At 42.8% G+C, this 22972-nt stretch overlaps 3 protein-coding genes across 3 annotated transcripts; 1 reads left to right on the forward strand and 2 right to left on the reverse strand.

Annotated features, from left to right (window-relative positions):
* Positions 1-4014: 4014 nt before the first annotated feature.
* On the reverse strand, positions 4015-17738 carry rad54b (RAD54 homolog B). Its single transcript, XM_070835466.1, has 16 exons — positions 17701-17738; positions 16631-16809; positions 16308-16503; positions 9928-10170; positions 8313-8612; positions 7882-8044; positions 7550-7775; positions 6819-6905; positions 6597-6717; positions 6365-6504; positions 5980-6270; positions 5692-5855; positions 5349-5610; positions 4713-4779; positions 4417-4614; positions 4015-4340 (listed from the first exon to the last, which is right to left on the reverse strand). Exons 2-16 carry the CDS (start codon positions 16775-16777, stop codon positions 4120-4122), a joined length of 2826 nt encoding a protein of 941 aa, XP_070691567.1. The 5' UTR covers positions 16778-16809; positions 17701-17738; the 3' UTR covers positions 4015-4119.
* LOC139205298 (fibrinogen silencer-binding protein) lies at positions 10613-13403 on the reverse strand. The gene is made up of 2 exons (XM_070835467.1): positions 12948-13403; positions 10613-12155 (listed from the first exon to the last, which is right to left on the reverse strand). The coding sequence occupies exons 1-2, from the start codon at positions 13370-13372 to the stop codon at positions 11600-11602; spliced, it is 981 nt and encodes a 326-aa protein (XP_070691568.1). The 5' UTR covers positions 13373-13403; the 3' UTR covers positions 10613-11599.
* Positions 17739-19565: 1827 nt separating the features above from the next.
* On the forward strand, positions 19566-22408 carry rnf41l (ring finger protein 41, like). The gene is made up of 5 exons (XM_070835247.1): positions 19566-19771; positions 19900-20039; positions 20909-21071; positions 21178-21298; positions 21882-22408. Exons 1-5 carry the CDS (start codon positions 19566-19568, stop codon positions 22284-22286), a joined length of 1035 nt encoding a protein of 344 aa, XP_070691348.1. The 3' UTR covers positions 22287-22408.
* The last annotated feature ends 564 nt before the right edge of the window (positions 22409-22972 follow it).

Consider the following 22972-nt stretch of genomic DNA (forward strand, 5'->3'; position numbering starts at 1 on the left):
ATCTCATCTGCATTAAAACCTACAGATATTCAGTTTATCATGATGTACAACAGTAAAAGACAGCAAATCTGGAAGCATAACGTGTGTGTATAGGTTGTGAGTTAAAGGGAAACAAAATAAGGGGAGAAGAGTCTTCATGGTGTGTGGTCTTTGTTCTCACAAGGAGGTGACGCTGTCATGTGCACCTCATTATGTTTCAATCCAATCTGAAATGTCTCTGCTTAAGTTGAAAAACGTATTACTTGATCAGATTCTAAAATGACAAGTAGGTAAGAGGCTTTAAAGTAAATTTGGCCAATCTGGCTTTTGTGCCCTCTGGCTCTAAACCTCTAAACAACCTACAATGACAGCACCACAGACAAGAAAAAGAACAACAGAGAGTGACACAGAATATCATAAGTAGGTTAATCAATATGACTTTCCAACTCTTCTGAAGGGAGGACGGTCAGGAAACTGAATCTGAGCTTGTGAGCTGTTTTACTGATAAGGGATGTCGACATGAAAACCAGTGTGCTGTTGTAATAAGAGGCTAGATTAGTCTAGTCTAGTTAGAAACTCAAGTGTATCTGGTCTGGTGACATCAAGCTTGGAGACTACACCTTGAAGTGCAGAAACAACACGTCTGCTAAAGGCCTGTAAAGTACCAACTGCATCTATTACCAGCACTGATGCATCTTAATATCTCTTCTAAAACCACGTGCAGCTTGAACATCAATGCTTCTACGACTGATGATGAATGAAATATGACAACTGTGACCTCAGTGAGGGTTAATACCAGAGGCTTGGCCATCCAGCCTCTACAGTACACTCAGATCTCCCACAGAGGTCCTGGGATCAGAGAATAAACTTCCATTCTGTGATTCAGTCTCGCCATCAAAACAACTCCCCCTCCTGTCAGGGAAAGTCATTCATTCAATCCATACGCCAGGTCTTTGAGCTGTCGGGCTGGAACGTGCGGCTTAAAAGATGGATTGGCACTGCGGCCAGTGGCGGCTGGTAAGAGCTTTATACAGACAAACAGACAAATTCCACATCATGCACCCAGCAGCACATGGCCACCTAGACCGCTAGAGAACCGATTTAGATCAATATTCCACTTGAACGAGAGACACGTGCCAAATATCAATACCAAAGTACAGCTACACAAAATGTGATTGCTCTGTAAAAAAACAAATGTAAGATGCATTGACAACGTCAGGCCAGGGTCTGTAGTAAGTTGCTTGGGTGACAGTTGCTAAGCCACCACTGGTCTCTGTTTGAGACTTTTAGTTTTAGTGTCCTTGATCGGGATTTCTGGACTTAGAGGTAAATATTCAGTCCATTTTTAGCCATAATAGTGTCACGTTCTACTAGGGTTCCCACACACTTTTATTGACAAAATTTCAAAACTTTTCAAGGACCCATGAGGAAATGTCCATGCAGTGTGAGCTGGTGACTCTGAATCATTACTTGCATGCTGGACAAATAGGACAGAGCTCTTTAAATTGGACACTGTGTCAAGTTACATGAAAGCTATTGAAAGAAAAATATGAATTTTCCATAAAAATATTAATATACAATATGAGATGCACTAAAATCCAATACAATGCATTTTCTACCAGTGCTTGCGTGGGTTTCCTCCAGATACTCCTGCTTCCTCCCACAGTCCAAACACATGCAGGTTAGGTTAATGGGTGACTCTAAGGCGCCAGTAGGTGTAAGTGTGAGTGTGACTGCTTGTCTGTCTCTATGTGTCGGCCCTGTGATTGACTGGCGACCACTGCAGGATGTAACCCCACCTCTCGCCCAGTGACTCCCGCCCCCCCGCACCACTTAAGGACAAAAGCAATATAGACAATGGATGGAATAAATTGCACATTAGCAATCAAAATAAGTGTGCTACATGAAATCAATTTAGTATAATTCTAATCACAGTATGTCAGTCAGTATGAAGATATTGAATGATTGTTTATGATGATTGTTTTTGTGTATATCAATCAGTAATTTATTGATGGTCCCTAAGGTTAAGCTCGAGGTTCTGGAGAGCTAGCTGTCCAACTGAGTAAGAAGACATTACATTACGTCGATTGTTATCCATTGAGGATTACTCTAACAATTCATTTCATTACATACAACTACATTTCCCAAACTTTTAAGGATTTGACTAATTCTATGACTTAACAAGATTTAGAAATTCCCTGACTTATCCAGGATTTCATGACCGTAGGAACCTTGTCTAGCGAGTCTAGTGTCATCCCTGATCATTCAGCTGGTCTTTGGTCACTTTGGTCAAGGCTGAAATGCCTAGACAACTCCTGGGTGGACTGGCAAATTTGTGCAGACGTTCATAGTCCCAGAGGATGAAACCTATTGACTCTGGTGATCCCCAAACTCTTAATAGCACCACTAGCAGCAGGTCAAAGTTTTCACTGTCCTGTGAAATATCACATCTACGAGACAGGTTGACATAAAATTTAGTATAGACGTTCATGGTGCCCAGTGGATAAATCCAAATGACTTTGGAGCGGTTTACATTAGTGGTTCTTGTGTGATGGATTGGATAGACTCCCATGAAATCTGGTCCCCCTCAAGAGGAATTGTAATCACTTTGGTTATACCCTCACTTTTCAACCAGCTCCAACTCTTTTATTTGTCCAGTGCTTCAATTTATGACTAAATACTTACAAATAACATTCAGATCAGCTTCATCTGTACTTGTGCTGGCTAACAAACGTTGGCATGGTAACGTGATAAAATAAGAGGGTGAACAAAGTAAACGTTATACCTGCTAAAAGAATCAGCATGTTATCTTTATTGTGAGCATTGGAGCTGCAATGATTAGTCAATTGATTATTTAGTCATTCAACAAAAAATGAATCGCAACTATTTTGATGAAAAACGAATTATTTAAATTTAAACAAAAATCAGTGGTTGAAGCTTCTAAAACTTGAATATTTTACTGAATGTTTTCTGATAGCAAATTGAATACATTTGGGTTTCATATTGTTGGGCAGAGTTTTGTGTGAATCACAGTTAGTTGCAGCTCATCTCCACAGACTTTGAAATCTGGCATAGGACTGGCACTAACAGTTTAAACTCACATTGTGGCCACAGAGAAACAACAGATGTCTGCATAATCACCATGCTGTCTCCAACACAACACACACAACTGTCATATGCATAAAGGGAAAGCTTAACAGCCCAGAGACCCATTTATTACACAACAAAGTTACTTAACAATCACGCAGGGTGGTGATCATCCAATAAATAATAATTACATTTTATGCAAAGACGCATTGTACTGGAGCTCAGTCACTCTGACAGACCCTAGCACAAATCATATGTGAATTCAGGGCACACACATACAGAAACACACAGCTACATAACTCCCACGCAGCAGCTTTGTGTTGAAGAGCATGAACAGACCAGTGTTATTTCAAAATAACAGAACAGAGCAGATTGCAGTAAGGCCCTCATCACATAACCCTGCCAATTCACTAGACACTGGGTGTAAGGTCACTGCAACAGATACATAAAGAGTGACATTATAGCACAAAATGTTGGGCTTAAGACTTGCCTTTGCTTGCCTTTATTCTTCTGTCAGGCGATTCAGCTCTGGATGGTATAGTCACGGCACAGACAGCCATAAACTAATGGTATATACATTCTCTCCATACCATCCAGACTCTGTGTCAACTAAACATGTCCCAGAACAGCATAAATCCTCGAATACACACAGCAAATATTACTCTAGATGGACACAGAAGTATGTCTCTTGCATGGTCATCTACAGTGTGTGGATGTAAAACATATCTGGCATTCAAACACATGCATCTAAAATGCTTCCCCAAGGAAGAATCCCTCAGTCAATAACAAATGTTCAACTCCTTAAAAGCATGTTTATTACACACATTCCCTTTGAATTTCATTCACTTAGTGAAGTTTTACAGTAAATTTCTTTGAATAAATTCCTTCAAGACAGGTTGCAGTATCTCACAAACAATGTCGCTTAAAACTGTTGAAAACCGTATTGCTGATTTGGCAGCAATTGCTAAAAGAGTGCTTTAGAGGTCAGAGAGCCAGAAAACAAAGAAAAGCGTGTGTGTGAATGCAGGTTGTGTGTATCTAAAGTGTGTGTGTTTACTGAGCTGTGTGAGAGATGGTGGTCTGAAAGGCGAAGGTGATGTGGTTTCGTGCGTGATCAAGGTAGATGTCTGAGAAGGTGTGTGTGTCACCAGAGAAATGTCTCCACTGCATCAACTCGGACATGCTGAGATGCTTCTGCGCCGCCGTCCCGCGGTCACCTTGACGACCGAGCTGGCAGGGCCTATCAGAAACCTGCTCGTCCTCCTCTACAACAGCTGAGAATTTAGAAGAAAATTAGTAAATGAGTCCCAATATGGCAATATGACTGGCGTCAGTGAGTTCTGTGCCTACCCTGGACTGAACCGTCCATGCTGCAGCTGCAGTTCAGCAGGTCGTGCGTTAGAGACGGAGTGTCTGTCAGGCTAAAAAGATCTCGAAGGTCACTGGCTGAGAAACTGGTGTGCTCCGCCCTTTTGGCCAGGTCAACCACCGTCCCAGAAAGCCCCTGTTTGGACACCTGTCTCTGGAATATACGCTCCTCAATAGTACCTGCGAGGACGTAACACACGCACACAAAGAAAACTCACTGGTCTGGTCCATTGCATTCTGAATATTTTGGCTCATTGTGTGTGTCTGCATATTCTGACCTGCAGTGAGGAGACGATAAATGTGCACAGTCTTCTTCTGTCCATCTCTCCATACTCGAGCCATGGCCTAGACACACAAGTGCAGAAGTTGGTGGGGAGAATGACGCTCTTGTGCAGAGCGCCATCTGGTGGATAAGCATTGATATGAGTGTGATACAGTCTAAGGGTGCCGTCTCAGCTGTGGTTCACTTCATTTGGTCAACACTGAAGGAAAGAAATCCATTTTCATCCATAGATGTTGCCTTTTAGTTAAAGTTAACACTGGCTTTTTATATACAAACAACAGGTAAATCGTGTTGCACTTATAGGGCACTTTATAGCTCGGAAAAACAATTCCCTCACTTTTTAAAGAAGAACTGCCAAAAAACACAGAGTAGGACACAAGAATAATAGAGCTCTGTTTAACTACAATGTTTAACTACTATATTTAACTACTATAGTTACAAAATTATTTGGAAGCATACATACACACACATACATACACACGGATTGCTTTCTTAACAGTTCAGATCCAGCACATGATTTAATAGTAGTTTAGCTTTGGACTTTTAAAAATCACATATCTGCTACCATAAAATCCTGTGATGATAAGCATGTCTGTGTGTGTGTGTGTGTGTGTGTGTGTGTGTGTCTGACCTGAATGTCATTGGCAGGGTTCCAGTCAATATCATACAGCACCAGGTGGGAAGCACCCACCAGATTAAGCCCCACCCCACCTGCTTTAGAGCTCAGCAGAAACAGGAAGTTCGGAGAGTAGGGACTGTTAAAGCCGTCAACCAGCCGCTGTCTCTGGCTGGTGGGGGTTTGTCCATCAAGTCGACAGAAAGTGTAGCCCACGTGTACACACAAGTCTTGGAGCAAGTCAAGTGTCTTAGTATAGTTGGACACCACGACCACTCTGCAGGGACACATACACTTTATCAATATACATGAACAAATATACATCCAACACCAAACACACTGTCTCACACACACACACCTATCTGAAGGGCTGAGTTGTCGGATGGCGGTCAGCAGGTCCGACAGAACCAGGAGTTTTCCAGAGTCTGCAGTGTTGAACCCCCCTGAAGAGTAGGATTCTGGGAAGAGCTCTTCCAGTCCCTCATATAAAGAGCTCTCCACTGAGCCACAGTCTGTTTTTTCCTACAAAAAAAAAACATCACACAGTATTCAGAGCTTGGCAAATCCACACACCAATAAAGAACTACACAGACATATAGAGATCAATCGACTACTGCTTTAGAAGGAAGCTAATAAAGATCTTCACCTTGACAGTGGAGTGGAGCAGACCGGGGTGGTTACAGAGCTTCTTCAGGGCCGTGATGCAGGCCAGGTGTGTGTGAGTTTGCGTGGAGCTCAGAAGGCAGGCTCTGAAGACTCTGTGGCAGAGGAGATGCTTGTACAGCTCTCGCTGCAGGGGAGATGGGTCGCAGAACAACGTCCAGTCGAGACGAGGAGGCAGGTAGCGGTTGATGATCTCCTGAGTCCGTCTCAGGATGAACATGCCAGTCAGACGAGAGAGCTCAGCTGCTCGCTCCTCTCCCAAATCTCTCTCCTCCTGTTGCCAGAGACAGATACCAGATCAGGATTAATGCCAGATAAAGTAGGTAACTCAAGTGACTACACAGAGGAGAGGAAGCAATTAGTATTACCTCTGTGCAGGGGGGCTGTCTGGAGCGTAGAATGGGCTCCTCGTACACTTTCCTATATGCAGTGGACGACCCCAGAATCCCCGGGTTTACAAACTCTATAATGGCATAGAACTCCTGCAGGTCATTTTGTACTGGAGTGCCTTCAAAACACAAAGACAATTTATTTCAAACATTTCAGAGACTGACTGATCTGTTTAACAGGAGCTTTGTACCTTTGTATTTCAGTGTCTACCTGTTAGTATGACTCTGCGATTACAGCTCAGGCTGCTGAGGGCGGAGGACGTTTTGATGCTGCTGTTCTTTAATCTGTGACCCTCATCACAAATTATAAGACCAAACTCCACTTTCTGTACCTGTAAAGAAGAAGAAAATGATACTAGAACACAATAAAAAGATGTGTAAAAAGAACATGTGTATCATGCACACTTTACAGCAAGACATGAGGTGAACATACTTGCTCCCTGCAGCGCAGCAGCATTTCATAGCTGATCACAAGAACGCTGTGCAGAGGGGATAGCACAAACTGCTCTATCTTATGATCCTATACATATGTAAAAAAAATAAGAAGCATATTAATGGCACAATACATGTAAGATTAAGGTCTGTCAATCTGATAAAAAGACACTAGATGGGGAAATGTCATAGATCAGCATGGAATAAGATGAGTGAAAGAGTGAAACAAAAAAAATCCAGCACCTTTATATAAGTGTCTTTCTCAGGAATTCTATATTAGTGTTATGTGTTTCTATTCATATTTGTATCTGTGGTTTAGATCTTTTTATGGGGTACATGTAGACTCTTCACTGTCTCCAGGAGGGGGTCTTTCAAATTACCTTAAATTATTTATTATCATAATCTTATATGCAACTTGTTGCTGGCTTTTTTTTTTACATGTAAACCTTGATGCTGTATAAATTAATTAATTAATATAAAGAGTAAGTTTGAGAGCAAACAGTTTGATTTGCAAACCAGCTTTTGAATTTCTATGAATACGTCACAACTTTATATTACTTGCAATACAACATGTTTGATTTCTGTGTCAATAGTTTTGCTCTGATCCGCTTTTGATCGCAGTGTGGAAAGTTTTGATCTCAAACTTATTCTGCTGGATTGTAAAATAAAGATACCAAAGTAGCCTCATCCTCGAGCTCCATTTAAAGGAAAAATGTCCCCTTCTCTCCTCACCTGATCGATGGTGAAAACACTGATCCTCTCACGGCCCAGCCACTTATTAAACTCTGCACCCCAGTTCTGCACCAGGCTGCCAGGGGTGACCACAAGGACACGCTTAGCAACTGGTTTCCCACCGTATGGTCCTTGCTTGAGCAACGTCCAGGACAGAGCCACGCTCTGGAGGGTCTTTCCCAGACCCATTTCATCAGCCAGGATAGCCCCATAGCGACCGACAGCTCTGAGGCACATGTACACATCAATAAGATCAGGAACCCTAATAATGCCTGTCATTACTTTTCCTGCAGTGAGGCTAAAAGAGATTCATCTTTAAGCAGCTCCATTACCTCATGCCCATGACACACTCATAAAGAAAGATCAGGCCGTCCCTCTGGTGGGGTCGAAGGTGAGTGGTCAGGTATGGGTCAACAACAACATCAACCACAGGAAGCCCCGACTTGTTATTAGACCACTGGTGGTTAGGAGAGGGACGAGCCATCACCAGTGCACCTGCAAAAGACCAGAGGCCCTGATTGTGTTTATACACGTTTGTATTCAACATATATACAATGCAATACAATACAATACAAAAAGTCAAGTCTTAGAATAAATCAGAAGATGCTGAAAAATGTCAAAAATAAAAATTATGACATATTTGAGTAAGAATGAATGAATCTGAAAAAAAAAATGCATTCAATATTTATAATAAATATAACATATAATTGTGGATATTTAGAAGAACAAACATAGACAAAGTTTCTGATTGGCTCTTACGTACCTGGAGCCAGAGGGTCATGGCGAGGTCTGCAGGTTTGTTCCTCCTCTGGTGTGGATCCTGCATGATCGGCTCTACCCAGCAGTGTTGGGGGGCAGAAAGGTTTGGAAGCCAAGCGACGAGACGGAGGTGGAGCTGACTTTGTGTGTGGTTCCTCTTTCTCTACTTGGACCTCTTGGAAACAACGTCCCCTGGCGAAGTCCTCAGCAGAAATGACTCCCATCACCTCCACCTCCTTCCCTCCGATCATCAGGGTCTCTCCCTCGGACAGGGACGCCAGCATGGACACCTTGTAGCCACTTCCTACACACAAACATACCCAATATACCCACAGTAGCATGTCTATCAGAATGACTCCAGCTGGTAAAGCAGCTATAGTGCATACATACATCATATTAACAATGGATTACATGACTACTTGTTAGGGTTAGGATTAACCCTAACCCTGTAAAAGGGGTTATTCGCTGTGACAAACCCACAGATAATTGTCACTCGACGCTGCAGCTTCCCTCAGCTCTACAGAGTGTTTTAGCTCGTAGTTTTACGGCCATAAACTTTGCTTTGGTTCACACTCACATACTGGTTTTCAGCCACCACAGGCAGTTTGTTTCAGAAGAAGAACATAGTGATGGTGGAGCATTTAGCTGTTAAAGAGCCAGATATTTCCTTTGTGGGTTTAAGAAGACGCAAAACAGAGCTAAAAGGAGAGTTCATATTGGATTTCAAATTTTTAAGGCATCAAATTTACATTACAACATGATAAATATAGTCAGATTCTTAAGTAGTAGAGATCACTTTACAGATCCCTTTTGAAGGTTGAGCTTTAAAATTGATTCTAGCTGACACTCTTATCTGAATGTCTGACCTTGCTGTGGGGGTAAAACAAGTGTACACCAGGTATAGTCACTAAACCAGTGGTCCCTAAACTACGGCCCGCCTCCACATTTGGCCCGGCCCCCTGAACAATACCAGAGACACATTATGATTTTTTTTTCAGTCTGGCCACGCGATCGAGACTAATACACGCATAGAACGTGACAGTCTATTCCACCCTTCTGCAGTCTGTGCCCCTATCTGAACCCCCCCCAGAAAAAAAATCTTTGATTTGAAATTTTATTGATTTCATAAATAGTGTAATTTTATTTCAGAAATAGTGTTATTTATTTCCTGACTTTTTTCTGTGAAGATCCCGGAAAGGGTTATTAATATATGGCGGCTATGGTGGAAAACATTGCTTTCTGGAAAACAATAAATGTTTATGTTTAGGCACCCCTGCAATCGTCACACTTTTTCTGTTACAAACTGACCCCGGCCCCCCATCAGAGAAGGGAAAAGTTATGTGGCCCTCACAGGAAAAAGTTTGGGGACCCCTGCACTAAACCTAAACATCCCTGATGGGTGGGGTTACATGCGCAGTAGAGCAGATTTAAGATCAGAGAAAGCACGGTCCTGAGCTTTAGACTCTGAGGTTTCCTACCAGAAGTTTCTTAAAGTTACTTATGTGCAAGATTTGCTTAACTGTGATGGACAACGGAGGCTGCAGTCACACTGCTCCCTCTCCCACCAGAATAAAAGTACGTCAGTCAGTGAAATAAAAATCTGGGCGTCTCTGTCTCACCCTTCCCAATGTCTTTGCCCTCCATGTCTTTCAGCGTGGCTGTGCGTCCTCTTGTGACCAGGACTGCATCGCCCTCCCAGCGCTTGTGTTTTTTCTTACTGGCCTTACACCACATCACACTGAAGTAACGCGCTCCGTCCTGACTGCAGCCCGAGTCTGAGCCTGCAGCTCCGGAAACACAGGTTGGCCCAACTGGAAGGGTTTGAGAAGACCCAGGAGTCAACTGAGGGGATCCATTCACCCCTGTAACACAAAAAGATACAGTGTAACACAGAGAGAGAGAAAAAACAACAGACATACAGATACAACTCACACAACCCATCAGCAGAGGTCACTGTTGCACCAAGACTGCACAACATACTAGACCCTCATACTGAGGATGATAATCCCCACATCATACGTTCACATGCCTGAAAATGTAAGTGCGATTCATGCCAGGTTAATATTAGAAATACAAAAACCTTAGTCTGCCTCCTCTACTTTTAATGTCAGTGAAAATGACAACCTGATTTAGAAAAAAGGTCTCCCTCAGAGATGCTGAAAAAATGAGAATAGGCGTCTCTTTGACATGTAATAAAAACACAAGACCAGCAGGATATTAACCTTACTTTCTTTTTTTTTTTTTTTTTTAATAGAAATAAGCGAACATATGGACAAACCGTAAAAGAGACTGACAACACTCATATACCAACATTACAATACAATCAATGTTGTAATCACGAACATTAAATAACAATAACATCACAAAACCAGTTCCACATCTCCCTTCTTTTGATCGCTTGATGGTCATTTCAGCAGCCAGAGAGAATGTCTGACTTGAACGTATTTGATTCACTTGTGTGTGAATTCAGCAGCTCACAGGAAAGGATTTGTCGTCATCAGCATCATGTGTTTAAGGCTTTTAACTCGTTAAACTTGTGCTTCAATCCTGGTTATCTGAACATTTCTCAGTTCTACAAAGTGTCACTTTGTTGGTTTGGAGTGCTTCTTTTTCATTTGTAGCCTGCAGAATTGAAAACAAAACAAAACAAAAAAACCACCCCTTAATTTGGTTACCTAAAAGTGCTACAAGGAAATGCCTCTAGTTTATCACATCTGATTTTTAAAGATGCCAGATCAAATGGAAACTTTCTTTACAAATAATTAATAGAGCACAATGAAATCCACCAATGTGATCTGGGCAGACTCTCCCACTCATGACACGAGTATATCATTATGGAAAATGCTGTTAGAATCATTTTTCTAACAATCCTGGATGATAAAGATCACTAATGCTATGCTAAAATTCCCATGGATATAAATTGTTGGCAGATATAGGCAGGAAAAGCGCCACCACGGTACACGTCATTCAAATAAAATTCCCTTCCAAGAAAAGGACTTTCACATTTATTTTATCTATTCTATTTCACCTATTTTGGCCTGTCACAGTGTTTTGCTGCCACTTCCATGAACACAGACTGATGGCAACACAAGTCAGCCTCATCCTGCAATAGGCAGACAGGCTTTCAATGTTTGAACGAGGCACTGTGTTTCCAAAAGAAATGTAAGTTCTGAAACAGCTCAAGCATGAAACTGATGAGTAAAGTAGCGCCTCAGCTATTTCTCCACACTTTCAACTCCTCAGAGCCGCTCCCTTTCCAACACTGGCCACAGATGTTCGCATTCATGCTTGTTATAGAGGAATTGGAAGTCCGTGTCTCAGTCGAGCAGCCCTGAGTTTCTCCACTTTGATTTTGGCTCTCAGAAGTTCCTCCTCCAGATCCTGTTTCCTCTTCAGCCCCTCCCTCTTCTCCTCCAGGTACACGGCAACCTTCCTGTGATTGGCCAACACCAGCTCGTGCTCCTCTTTGGCCAGGTGCAGAGGTCGATACCTGTCGGACTCGTGGTGAGGGTTGATGTCATTGGGGTAGAGGTCATGGTGTAAGGGCAGCGGCGAGGTAGAGAGGGGGATATTAATGGAGGAAGGGGTGGGAGATAAGGATGCTTCGTAATCGTGGACGCTGCCCAAGTCCTGCTCCCCCTCGTCCTCCTGGCCTCCGTCCAGCCCTGGCCCTGTGTGTGCGGACAGGATGGGGAGGTCTGGCGGGGGTTTAACATCCTCTTCAGGGTCCAGCTGGACCACTTCGTGGGGGATACTGGAGACAGCTGCTGAGTAATCCTGGAGTCCAGCCAGAGAGGAGCTGCTGCCAGGATGTTCGATAGGAGAGTTGTGCTTGCTGTATATTAATCTAAAAATGGAGCAAGGGATAAAAATAAGTGAGACTGGATGCTTCAGCAGAGTTCAGAGTGTCTAGATTTCTATGTGAGGTGTGTGGAGACTTCTGTTGGGTAAAACACACTAAATAAAATCAAAGATCAGTTGACTAATCAGAGTAGACAAGGGGAAAATAAGTGATACCCCAAAGTTTAAATAACAAACATATGTTGGTTATAGCTTCGTAGCTGCCATGATTTCCTTTGCTGTTTCACATTGTTATGCATAAATACTGAGGATTTTGTTGCTGGTTGTCACAGTGAGTTCAGAACATAACAGATATTCTTACAGATGGGTACCTTTGAAAAATAATCAAAAAAGAAAACAATTTATGCTAAACTACTGGCTTGATTGTTGTCTTGTGCTTCTGAGCCAGTGTCTCTGCTTCAGCCTCATTTTCCCTTACCGTCTGCAGCACAAACAACTTAAGCCCAGTTCTCAGTCCTACCATTTACTTAAGCCAACATTATTTTGTGCTTTAATTTGGGATGGCTGTGAGTGTGCGTGAACAAAACAGTAAATAGTGGCAGACATTCTGTATTTTCCTGTTAAGCCTGACGATGTGCAGTGTGTGTGCAATCTGATTGGGCTTTTAGAGTTCAGGCCCACCCTTTCCTCCTCCCCTCACAGCTGAGTCTGTATCAAACTTCTTTGGAGCTGATGATGTCTGTCTGTGCTCTCTAAGCTCTCACCTGACTACTGCGTTATCCCTTCAGGTCTGTATTAAAATGTGTGTCTGTGATTGTAGGTGTGTATTTCACTGTACCTGCGCAGTGCCTGGTCCTTTTCGTGGATGGGCACATGGTGAAACAGGTGAGGGATCATCTCCATAATTCTCCTGGTTGGCTCGGAGATGCTCGCTCTGTACTCTGGCTGGGCGTGTCTCCGCTGCATCACTTCCTGCTTGGCTGACTCCTTCAGCCTCTTGTAGAGGGTCCTGAGGCCCTGAGCTGTGCGATGGGGTCTGTCCCCTCCCAAGGCGTTGTACTGCTCGGCCACGGTGTCCCAGCACTTGTTCTTGTCCACGATGACCGCATGCTTGTTGGTGTGCTCCTCCAGGATGCGGATGTGAGGACGGACCAGCTTCAACAGGTCCAGCTTCTCAGACAGGGTGAAGTTGGAGGAGCGAGCTTTCCCCACCATGTGTTTCTGTCCACCCACCATGGACAGAAACACAGAGCTGGACTCCATCTTACAGCATAGCGGCCTCACACAGACCAGGTCCGGCCTATGGCTGTCACCCCTTCAGTAGCCACACTTGATTTTATGGCTCCTCACTCTCCCCACCTGTCTTTTTTTTTTGTCCCTGCTGTTGGCTTCTCTTGGTCCACGCTGATAAAGCTAACACTGGCCTAACTCCCATACATTTCTCATTTTCCTCCTCTTCTTCTTCTCAAAATCAAATGTAAGCTATGTCTAACATGTGCATGGAGTCACACACTACTCCTTGGTTCCCTCTCAGCTACGTTGCACAACAAAACAGGCTGTGCAGCACACAATAAGAATCAGGCTTAACTAGGCCAGCCTCGTTTAGGCCCCCGCCTACCGCGGAGGGCTTTGGATGAATTCCTCCCAGCTTAGGCTGACGTAGCTAAGCCGCTTAAGCCCAGCCCGACCTACTTACAGCTCGGTCTCTCTAAACCCCAAACCGAGCACAGCACTGAGCACAATGTCCCCACATTATGACACAAGTCCGGCAGCAGAGGGTCTGCGCCCTGCACAAAACAGGGGAAACAGTCTATAAACGGGGTGTTGCATGTTATTAGGGGTCAGGGGTCTATTTTCCAAAAGTCAGGGACGCTTTGAAATAGCGCTGGCTTAACTAACTGAGAGGGGGAGGGGTTTGGGAGCGCGCTGCGCATGCTCGCACAAGCAGAGCGCTTCCATCCATTTGATGCCGTTTACGGTAAATGCAAGAAAAAGCACTGATTCACATGATTAAAACACACGTCCGGGTCGCGGGAGGAGACGGTCGAGAGCCAAACGCAGGGGGTGTGTGAGCCGCGTGTTTGCAGGGAGGGAGACAGAGGCACTAGTTGCTCTTGGAGGAGGAGGAAGCGGTGGCTCACTGATCCTGAGCACAGTCCTAATCTGCCCTCCGCTGCCGCTGCACTACCCCGCTCATTTGCATAATGCTGGACCTGCTGTCACTCAACCTCAGCCCGCCTGGTTTAACATCCACCTTCAGCGTGTGTGTGTGTGTGTGTGTGTGTGTGTGTGTGTGTGTGTTATTATTAGCCTCAGTGGGACAGACAGGCACTGCCAGAGGAGACAGCTCTGTCCGCATCACGCGGTTATTTATGTAGAAACTGGCTAAAAACAGCTTGTGCACGCCGGTTCATTCATTATCCAGTGAATGTAACGTCGACCAAGTGTTGGTGAAGGTAATGTTTTCATCATGAATCTCAGTGTGTGTGAGATTAAAGCGAGATCTGGCCAGAGGGTTTGGTGTTTGAGCCGACAGGAGTTTGTGTTGAGTTAAAGCATCTCCTGCCTCTAAACAAAAAAAGGCACCTGCATCAAACACCAAGAAGTCTGGCTTCATGCTCATTATCTTTCATGGATTTTTGCAGCCAAAGATTATACCTGTGCATGAAGGGATTCGGTCCCTCTAATTTATACTGTCTGGGATCTGTTTAGCTGTTTCTCAATGTGGAGATTCACAGGTTTCCCAGCAGCCTGTTTTTTACTTGGATTGGAGAAATCTAATGTAATAGTGATGTAGGTACTGCATGCACACGATGCATTAAAGTAAGTACACTGGAGTCCTGATCCAAGATGGATGTCATTTTTAAAATTATTATTACAGGTGAGATTACGCAACTTATGTACAGTGTAGTGTCCCTGTAGTGTCAGTCAAATGTTTTAATTACCCTGTACTATATTGTATATTTGGGTATTCCTCAAGCAATTTCAGTGTATATTCATTGTAAATAAACTGAAACAAAGAGGTAGGCATATATTTATATGTACAAGTGAGTAAATATACAGTATACAGATCTAATCGAAAATGGCCCTGGTCTTGATTGCTCTAATTAAGCACCTGTAGGAGCAAACATACTAATAATTCATCTTACAGATGATGCATGAGCTGTCTTCTGAATATAATAGTTTACATCTTTGTTGGACACTTTAACACTCAGCAGTCATCGTGGGTGGGAAATCACAGTTCATGACAGTCAGTTTTACAAGCTTTTATTACTTTGTTGTGTAAAAGAACTAAAAAGGTTGATGTATGTTTACACTTTCAACACATTGCAGTCTGTCAGACATTTTTCCATCAATGATCTTTCCAGCTTCTGGATGAAATTTTGAGTAAATGGTATCAGAGTGAGCTATCTGCAGTCCCGTCACTCTCACACATGGTGTTCATACAACCATGTCAATTATATTTCTGTAAGCAGCATCTATCCCACTGACGTGCTGTTGATGTGCATAATCTCTACAACTCTTCTTACATAATTCTTAGTTAGTATTCCCCAGATTCTTATTATACGGAGTGTCATAGAGTCTCATCAGGAGGTTGTAACAGTGATACAGAGAGACTGGAAGAGTCACAGAAAGGAGAGGAGTGGACGTCCTTTGGCCACATCCCAATTTATTGAGACACTGAAAATGTTTTGTTGTGGTATACCTACCACTGTTGTTAGATTTTCTTTCAATAAATTGTTTAAGATGAATAAAATTACCATTGCATGCTTCTACTTAAATGCCCTACTTTCATGATATAATATCACTGTAGCATTCACTTTTTACATTTTCCATATATTTCACCTGAAAGTCGAATATCCCTAAATTTTTGTGAGTAGTGTATATAGCATTTCATACCCGGCTATGTACTGCCCACTTGTGGTGTTCCAATAGAAAAAGCAACATGCAGAGACTTAAGGTGGCGTGAAACTGATTTTTAAACTTACACTATGCTGTAGTGCCAGTTAAATGTATATGTGGTCGCAGTCTTTTTGTTATAAAGTTGCACATGTGTCTACTGTTTTTATTACTATTATTGTTGTATTTTTGTATATATTGTCTGTTTAGTTCAATGTGCTTCTTTATTCCTTGATATTGTAAAAAGAATAATTATTATCATTATTATTACTACTACTACTACTACTACGTATCTTACCTGCTGCTCTATTGTCTTCTTTGTCTTCATCCGTGCCAGTGTTCGGATGTTCTGTCTCAGCCTCATTTTCCTTACTTTCAGTTGCACTGAGAACACGAGCCAGGGCCCTTGACAAGGCTGGAGCAGGCTGGACAGCTTTGGGCTGGACATCATTCTCTGTTTTACTCAGAGCTGGTGCTGCTAGACTTCTCTGGACCTGCAGGGCAAGAGGAAGAGAAAGAGAATTATAATCTGAGGTAGTTTGAAACAACGCTGCATGATGAACAAGAATCAAAGGTATGCTGAGGGATCATACTGTATGTATAATGTTGTGAACAATCTACCTTTTCCAGTGCATTGCCTAAACCAAGTTTAGGGGTAAGGGGCTTGGTTTCAGCCACGGGACATAATGTAGATGGTCCAGGAGGCACAAACCGAGGCTTCTTCAGTGCATTACCCGAGAGCTGGCTGGGAGCTCCTGAGCGTCGCATTCTGCTGCTTCCAACCCACAATAATCTGTGTCCTAAAGATAGACAGCAATTAATATCAACACAATAATTAACACTGCCAACAAATTAGCTCATATTCAGTATTATATGATGTCAACTGGGTCCAAGGATCTTTCGAGGAGCTCTGACTACACAAGAAAGAAAATATTTTTCCAGAATCTACATTCAATAATCAATCAGTACAGTGAATGAATGTGTACAATAGATTGATAAGTTGTTCATCCACACAGAACTTAATGTCTTCTTTAGTAGCTCAGTGTTGGTGCCCTTATCCTAAACAGACAGAAGGTTTAGTTACCAACACTGCTGATGTATTGATTTAGACCAGCATAGACATGAGAGAATACAGAGTTTATAATGCTTACACTCTGTATGTGGTATTACTTCATGAGAAACTGATTAACTGCAGATTTGATGTACAATTAATCATTTTAACAACTTGTCAGGCCCATACCAAACACTGTCTTTCTTCATAAATACAACTAAAACACTATCCTCGCCCGTTTCCCGTCACTACGTTAGCTATATAAAGACACCACTTCATTGACACATGCAGTAAGTGGCTGTTATGACAGCATGCACCTCCAGTCAGGATGAATTAACAGAGAAATTAAAATCTGTACAACATAACGCTAACAAGGGAGCAGCACATCCAATTCAATCCCGGTCTCCTCACACATTAATCCTGTGGACAATCATCTAATCCAGGTCTTTCTAACCTTCTCAAACTATGAGCACATGAGCTCTGGCTACATTAACCTGTTACATCACTGTAGCAGGTTACCAAGCTAGCTAACTAGCTAGCAGTTTAACACAGCTGCGCCTGTTTGATAACTAAGTTTGATAACGTGTGACAACGAGTCATACGTACCCGGATGAACTAAAAGTTGGATGAAAACACGTACAATCACAAAATGTCACTCGGGTTCTGCCAAAATAATCGTCCTGTCTTGTTTTTCTCTGTGTAGTTTGCTGAGTCTTTATTCTGCTTCTTCTCTTTTCTCCCGCTGTTGGGTCTGAAGAACGTGATTGGCTGAAACCCGGCAGGGGGCGTGGTCAAACATAGTGGGGTGCGTTTGATTTAACCACCACGGTAGTTAACTGGTTACATCCCGCTTGTACCTCCGCATCCCTTTCATCCCCGTGTTTTAAACCGAGCGCTCATACCTTAAAATGAATGATCATAGTGAAAAGTAAGTAAGTACATTTACTCAAGTACTGTACTTAAGTATTGAGTATTTAGTCAGTTATGAGATTTTGGGCTATTTCACTTTCATAACATGTCTTCTTTAAGACTACTGGAAAGAAAACTTCAAAAATTTTATTATAAAAAATATATAATTCAAAACCTTTAGCTCTAATATGTCAACAAAATGAAACAAGAACTTTGACCCCGGCTTTATCCAGTGTTCAGATTTCTGTTCCGCAAATGCATGCAATACATGCACATGGTTAATTTGATAATGCCTCATTTGCATATTTCAACCTAAAATTTCAGTAAATGTGTATACCTAATAAAAAGGACACTTGTCTTAATGTAAGTTAAGTTAAGTGGGGGAAGTTTCATGGTGATCTCTGTAAGTTTTTACTCTGTTCACATGTAGTGTCTCCCCTTGATTTATGCAAACTTTGAATATTGTATATCTCTACCACAACATTTATTTGACACACGTAATACTGTATATACAGTACAGTATATATATAAACAGTACAAAACATGTAATACTCAACAGTTTGTAGAACAGTTTACATGAGCTACACGATGAGTAGGACCAACACTGAAAATAAATGTTTCCTATATGTTATTGTATCAGTGATCATAAACCAATTATATAATATTTAATGATTTAACAGTAGCAGATGCCACTCTGGTGCACAATGTGTACATGAAAAATCTCACATTTCATATTTGAATACACAACTTTCATTTGTAATACAGTATTTTTACACAGTTGCTCATTTTTACTTCAGTAAAGTGTCTGAACACTTCTTCCACCAGTGAGAACAACAGATACTGAAGTTAATAAAGTATAAAGGAGCTGGGATGAGTCCAGAGGTTTGGGTTGCTCTTTGATTTCTGTGGTCTGACAGCATGTGCCATCTGATGTCATGCAGCCTGTAATCCAATCAGGGAGAGAGAGAGTGTAATCCATGTTAATCCCACATCCAGCGAGAGAGGGAGAGAAACCGAGGATAGGGTGGGTCATTAGGAGAGACAGAAACAGCTGAAGGACAGCAGTAATCTCTGAACCCAGCGTTATTGGTGAGGCAGGGAGGAAAACACACTTCAGCAGAATCTGTCTGTCTTTCGAGTGTGAGTGTCTCTTTTCCTGTAATTCTGTCTGTCTCTCTGATCTGATCTGATCTCGTCTGACAGCTGCCTACCTGTGTCCTGAACCCTCGTTGTCAAGGATACCTCTCCATGGAGACGCACTCCCAAAGGTAGGGGAGGGCTTTAAGGGAGAGGAGACCCTCACCTTGATGGAGCAACAAGTCAAGAGAGGGAGGATGAAGAGGGAAAGACCATAGTGGTGGAGAGATAAGAGGCAAGATCACCTGCTGGGGAACACGTGGAGTGGAAGTCCACAGAAGGAAAGAAGAAGAAGAAAGAGTTGGATTCAGTGAAGTTTAATTTGTGAGGTAGGAACATTATTGTCAGAGTTGATAATCAAAACAAACAAAAAAAGAAGAAGAAACACGTGAGACTGAACAAGAGTTTTCCTCCAGGTTTTGGTATAGTTTGTATAATCTATGTGTGTGTGGTTGCAGGATGGGCTTTGATCTGGAGAGGTTTGTGGGATATGTGAATGAGGGGCTTCTGTGCTGTGTGTGTCGAGACGTGTTGGAGCGCCCCCTCCAGGCGCCCTGTGAACATGCCTACTGCAGCGCATGCATCAGCAGCTGGCTGGTCCATCACCACTCCTGTCCCGAGGACAGACTGCCACTGGACGTGGGCAGCCTCAAACCACTGTACAGGTCTGTCCACACACTTTGTTCATTCTTAAGTTTCACTGTATTCACTTTCTAGCGCTCAGTGGGGTCACCTGTGCAGACTGCCCACCCTGACTTCTCTGATGCTCTGATGTTTTTGTCTTTGATGACAGATACATGCGTAATGACCTGAACCGTCTGCAGATACGTTGTGTGAATGCAGGGCAGGGCTGTGAGGTGGTCTGCTCCCTGGAGAGCCTGCACACACATGAGGATGAGTGCGAGTTTGCCTTCATATCCTGCTCTAACACTGGTAGGAAACCTCACACTGAGCTCAGCTGATCATTTGTTTTGATTAGTTTATCAGTAGTGTTCATGCTTGTTAAATGGTTATCCATGTGGATGTGTGGGATCTAAAGGTAATGTGACACCTGTGTGTGTGGGAGCAACAGGTGGCTCTTTTGTTGTCATGGCTACCTCCCAAACTAGTGCACCTATGGGACTCGTTCAGGGCTGACAGACCTCACACAGAGTGCATTCAGGGTCGACTTCCCATCACTCTTTAATGAGCTCTTTAAAAGTGTGTATGTGTATGTATATACAAGCATGTGCTCTTGTGCTCACTGTGTGACTGTGACCTGTCGTTGGCAGGTGGAGAGTGCATATGTTACCGCTGCGGTAGGTTACAGTGTGTGCATGCAGTGTGGCTTTTTGCAGTGCTAACAGTACAATGGGAAGTTGCATGCAGTTTTACACTTGTCCTGTACTTCTAATATTTTAGATATTTTGTGAAATCAGTAATTCTACTTTCACAAAAAGTAGAAAGTAGATGTGACCCTTAGAGAAAATCACAGAATAGCAAAACCATTATAGAAACAGGAACATATTCAATTTAGGTTTGCAATGAAGTTAGACCTTTCAACCTTGTAAGGGAGTCTGTGACAGCTTTCTTTTAAAGATGTAATCCTCAGGACTGTATTATCATCATCATAAGCAACCAGCACAAATAATTCAAGTAAAGTAACTTCAAGTCTACTTGAGAAATAAGTTGGTACTATATTCATGTGTTGTGACTTGCAATTATTTTTTAATCAAAGTTTGGTCTGCAAACCAGATTACCGGATTACCAGATTACAGTACGCGGTTGCTTCATGTGAGGCCCCTGTGCTCATGTCCTCTCAGGTTGTCCTGTGCAGGTGGAGAGGAGAGGTTTGGAGGCTCACCTCTCAGAGTGCAACTTCCGCAGCAGGGAGTGTCCCAACGGCTGCGGCCACACGCTTCTCCCCATTGACCAATCCCAGCATAACTGTGTAGCAGAGCTGCGCACCGAGGTGGAGATGCTCAGGTATATATGTGTAGTTATGAAAATGTCTTCACTTTCTACTCCTGAAAACAGAGGACATTGCTGCTGTATCTCTTCATTGATCAGTCTCATTAAATATCTTCGGCAGGGCAGAGATGCTGTGTAAAGTGGAGGAGGTGAGACGGGAGATGGAGTCCCGGTTGGACTCTCAGAGGAGACACATGGTGCAGAAAGAGTCGCAGCTGAAGAACGATGTGGAGGAGCTCAAGGTGATCTGACCTTCTTCTCATGTGTATAACTCCTCAGTTTTTTAAGGTTACAACAACCAGGCTGCGCTCAGGTACCTGTGCATCACTAGAGAGCCCATTTAGTCTGAGTTTTAACTCATACATTCACAAACTTTTACAAAGCTGCACATCTCAGAGATGTTTGCTTTTTCTCATTTACATCTAAAGGTGCAAAACAGTTTGTGTCAGACGTTGAATTAAAAAAATACTTCTGTTTTAAAGACCTTGAAAAGAAATACATCTCAAGGTTAATTTAGTAGCTGTTCTGGAGCTTTCCATCATATCACATGATCTTCATGTGCAGTCTTCTTTTTAAGTGTTAATTTCTGAGCACTTTCAGATGATTTTATTTTTTAGATTCAATATAAAAAGAAATATCTAATGAATACTTTCAATGGCTTTAACAATTGAAATCTTTAAAGTGACCATTCCTCAAAATGACTAGTTTGTCTCTCCTAATTCTTCAGTAGATATTTCTCCCGTGGAACAGCTACTTTTAGGAGCTAAATGCTTTCTCCACCTCTGCCAGTAACACTGTCAGTAATCTTGTGTCCTCTCCGTGCAGGGTCAGTTGTCCCGTGTGATGTGTGACATGCGAGCCCTGTTAGGAGCAGAGCGTCTTAGAAGACAGGAGCTGGCCGAAGCAGAGCTAGAAAAGAGGGAACTGTTGGAGCTCCTCAGAGACCTGCAGCCAACCAGGAGTCAGCATCCTGCCGAACAGGCAGCCAGAGACCAGCATCAGGGGGACCAGCAGACACCTGGATGGGAGCTGCACAGTGAGGCCACAAGACATCAGCAGAGGGAGGCATCTTTACATGCCTCCAGTGTATCACTGTACTCAGCTCAGGCCATTAACACGTCCGGTCCACCTCCGTCTCCTCAGCTGGGAGAGGGGGTGCGCAAGGGTGGGACCAGGAGTCTGACTCTAGACTGCATCAAGAGGAAGAGCCGGGAGGTGACGGTCATCTGAGCAGACTGGACTGATGGGAGATTAGCCAAGACCAGGCATCTTTATTTTTTTAATTTTGGCATTTTCCAACAGAAATTGAGGAATCAAGATATTGTGAATGTACAGTAAGCTCTGTGGACTCTGTCATGACAAGTTTGATGAGAATTATTGATCAAATCAGTGTAGATTAACAGCTGAAATAAGTCTGCAGTGGAATGAACCAGTTGTGTTTGAAAGACGTGTTTTTGTGTAATTCTACAAACAAAAGTGACTTTTGATTGTAGGCTGTGAAAGTAAATAGACATTTATTCCTTTTGCACACTCACCCCTGATCATTTCAATTAAAACAGTCACTTCAAGTAATCATCTTGATCGCAGGACCAAATTATTTCTAATTGTCTCATTAAAGATCCACCTGATGCAGTCTTTCTGCTTAGATGATGTCTGTTTACTGGTTTTTGAGTGTCCTGCAAGAACTTGGTTACACCAGAAAGTTTAAATTTTTGAAGTCTAAGCTAACCTTAAGTGATTCACGACTAACAAGATGAGTCCAAGGTATTAAAAAACAACTCATACAAACCGGCTTTTGGTAGGCAGCTGGTTTGGCTTCCATGTTATACCATGCAGTGCAAACCTCATGTGTTCTGACTGTAATCATCTCTACAGGACCGCAGGTATCTCTACCAAAATGTTGACATTAGAATGGC

This window comes from Pempheris klunzingeri, chromosome 8 (genome assembly GCF_042242105.1).
Source record: "Pempheris klunzingeri isolate RE-2024b chromosome 8, fPemKlu1.hap1, whole genome shotgun sequence".
Taxonomy (NCBI): domain Eukaryota; kingdom Metazoa; phylum Chordata; class Actinopteri; order Acropomatiformes; family Pempheridae; genus Pempheris; species Pempheris klunzingeri.

What these genes read in the sequence shown, in the direction of transcription:
- LOC139205298 (XM_070835467.1), bottom strand. Translation starts at nt 13,372, where the DNA reads ATGGAGTCCAGCTCTGTGTTTCTGTCCATGGTGGGTGGACAGAAACAC. An exon ending in AAGGACCAGGCACTGCGCAG is followed by an intron (nt 12,156 to 12,947) that starts GTACAGTGAAAT and finishes CTCCATTTTTAG; the next exon opens with ATTAATATACAGCAAGCACA.
- rnf41l (XM_070835247.1), top strand. Translation starts at nt 19,566, where the DNA reads ATGGGCTTTGATCTGGAGAGGTTTGTGGGATATGTGAATGAGGGGCTT. An exon ending in AGCCTCAAACCACTGTACAG is followed by an intron (nt 19,772 to 19,899) that starts GTCTGTCCACAC and finishes CTTTGATGACAG; the next exon opens with ATACATGCGTAATGACCTGA. An exon ending in CATATCCTGCTCTAACACTG is followed by an intron (nt 20,040 to 20,908) that starts GTAGGAAACCTC and finishes ATGTCCTCTCAG; the next exon opens with GTTGTCCTGTGCAGGTGGAG.
- rad54b (XM_070835466.1), bottom strand. Translation starts at nt 16,777, where the DNA reads ATGCGACGCTCAGGAGCTCCCAGCCAGCTCTCGGGTAATGCACTGAAG. An exon ending in CCATGACCCTCTGGCTCCAG is followed by an intron (nt 8,045 to 8,312) that starts GTACGTAAGAGC and finishes GGTCTTTTGCAG; the next exon opens with GTGCACTGGTGATGGCTCGT. An exon ending in CATGGACGGTTCAGTCCAGG is followed by an intron (nt 4,341 to 4,416) that starts GTAGGCACAGAA and finishes CTAAATTCTCAG; the next exon opens with CTGTTGTAGAGGAGGACGAG.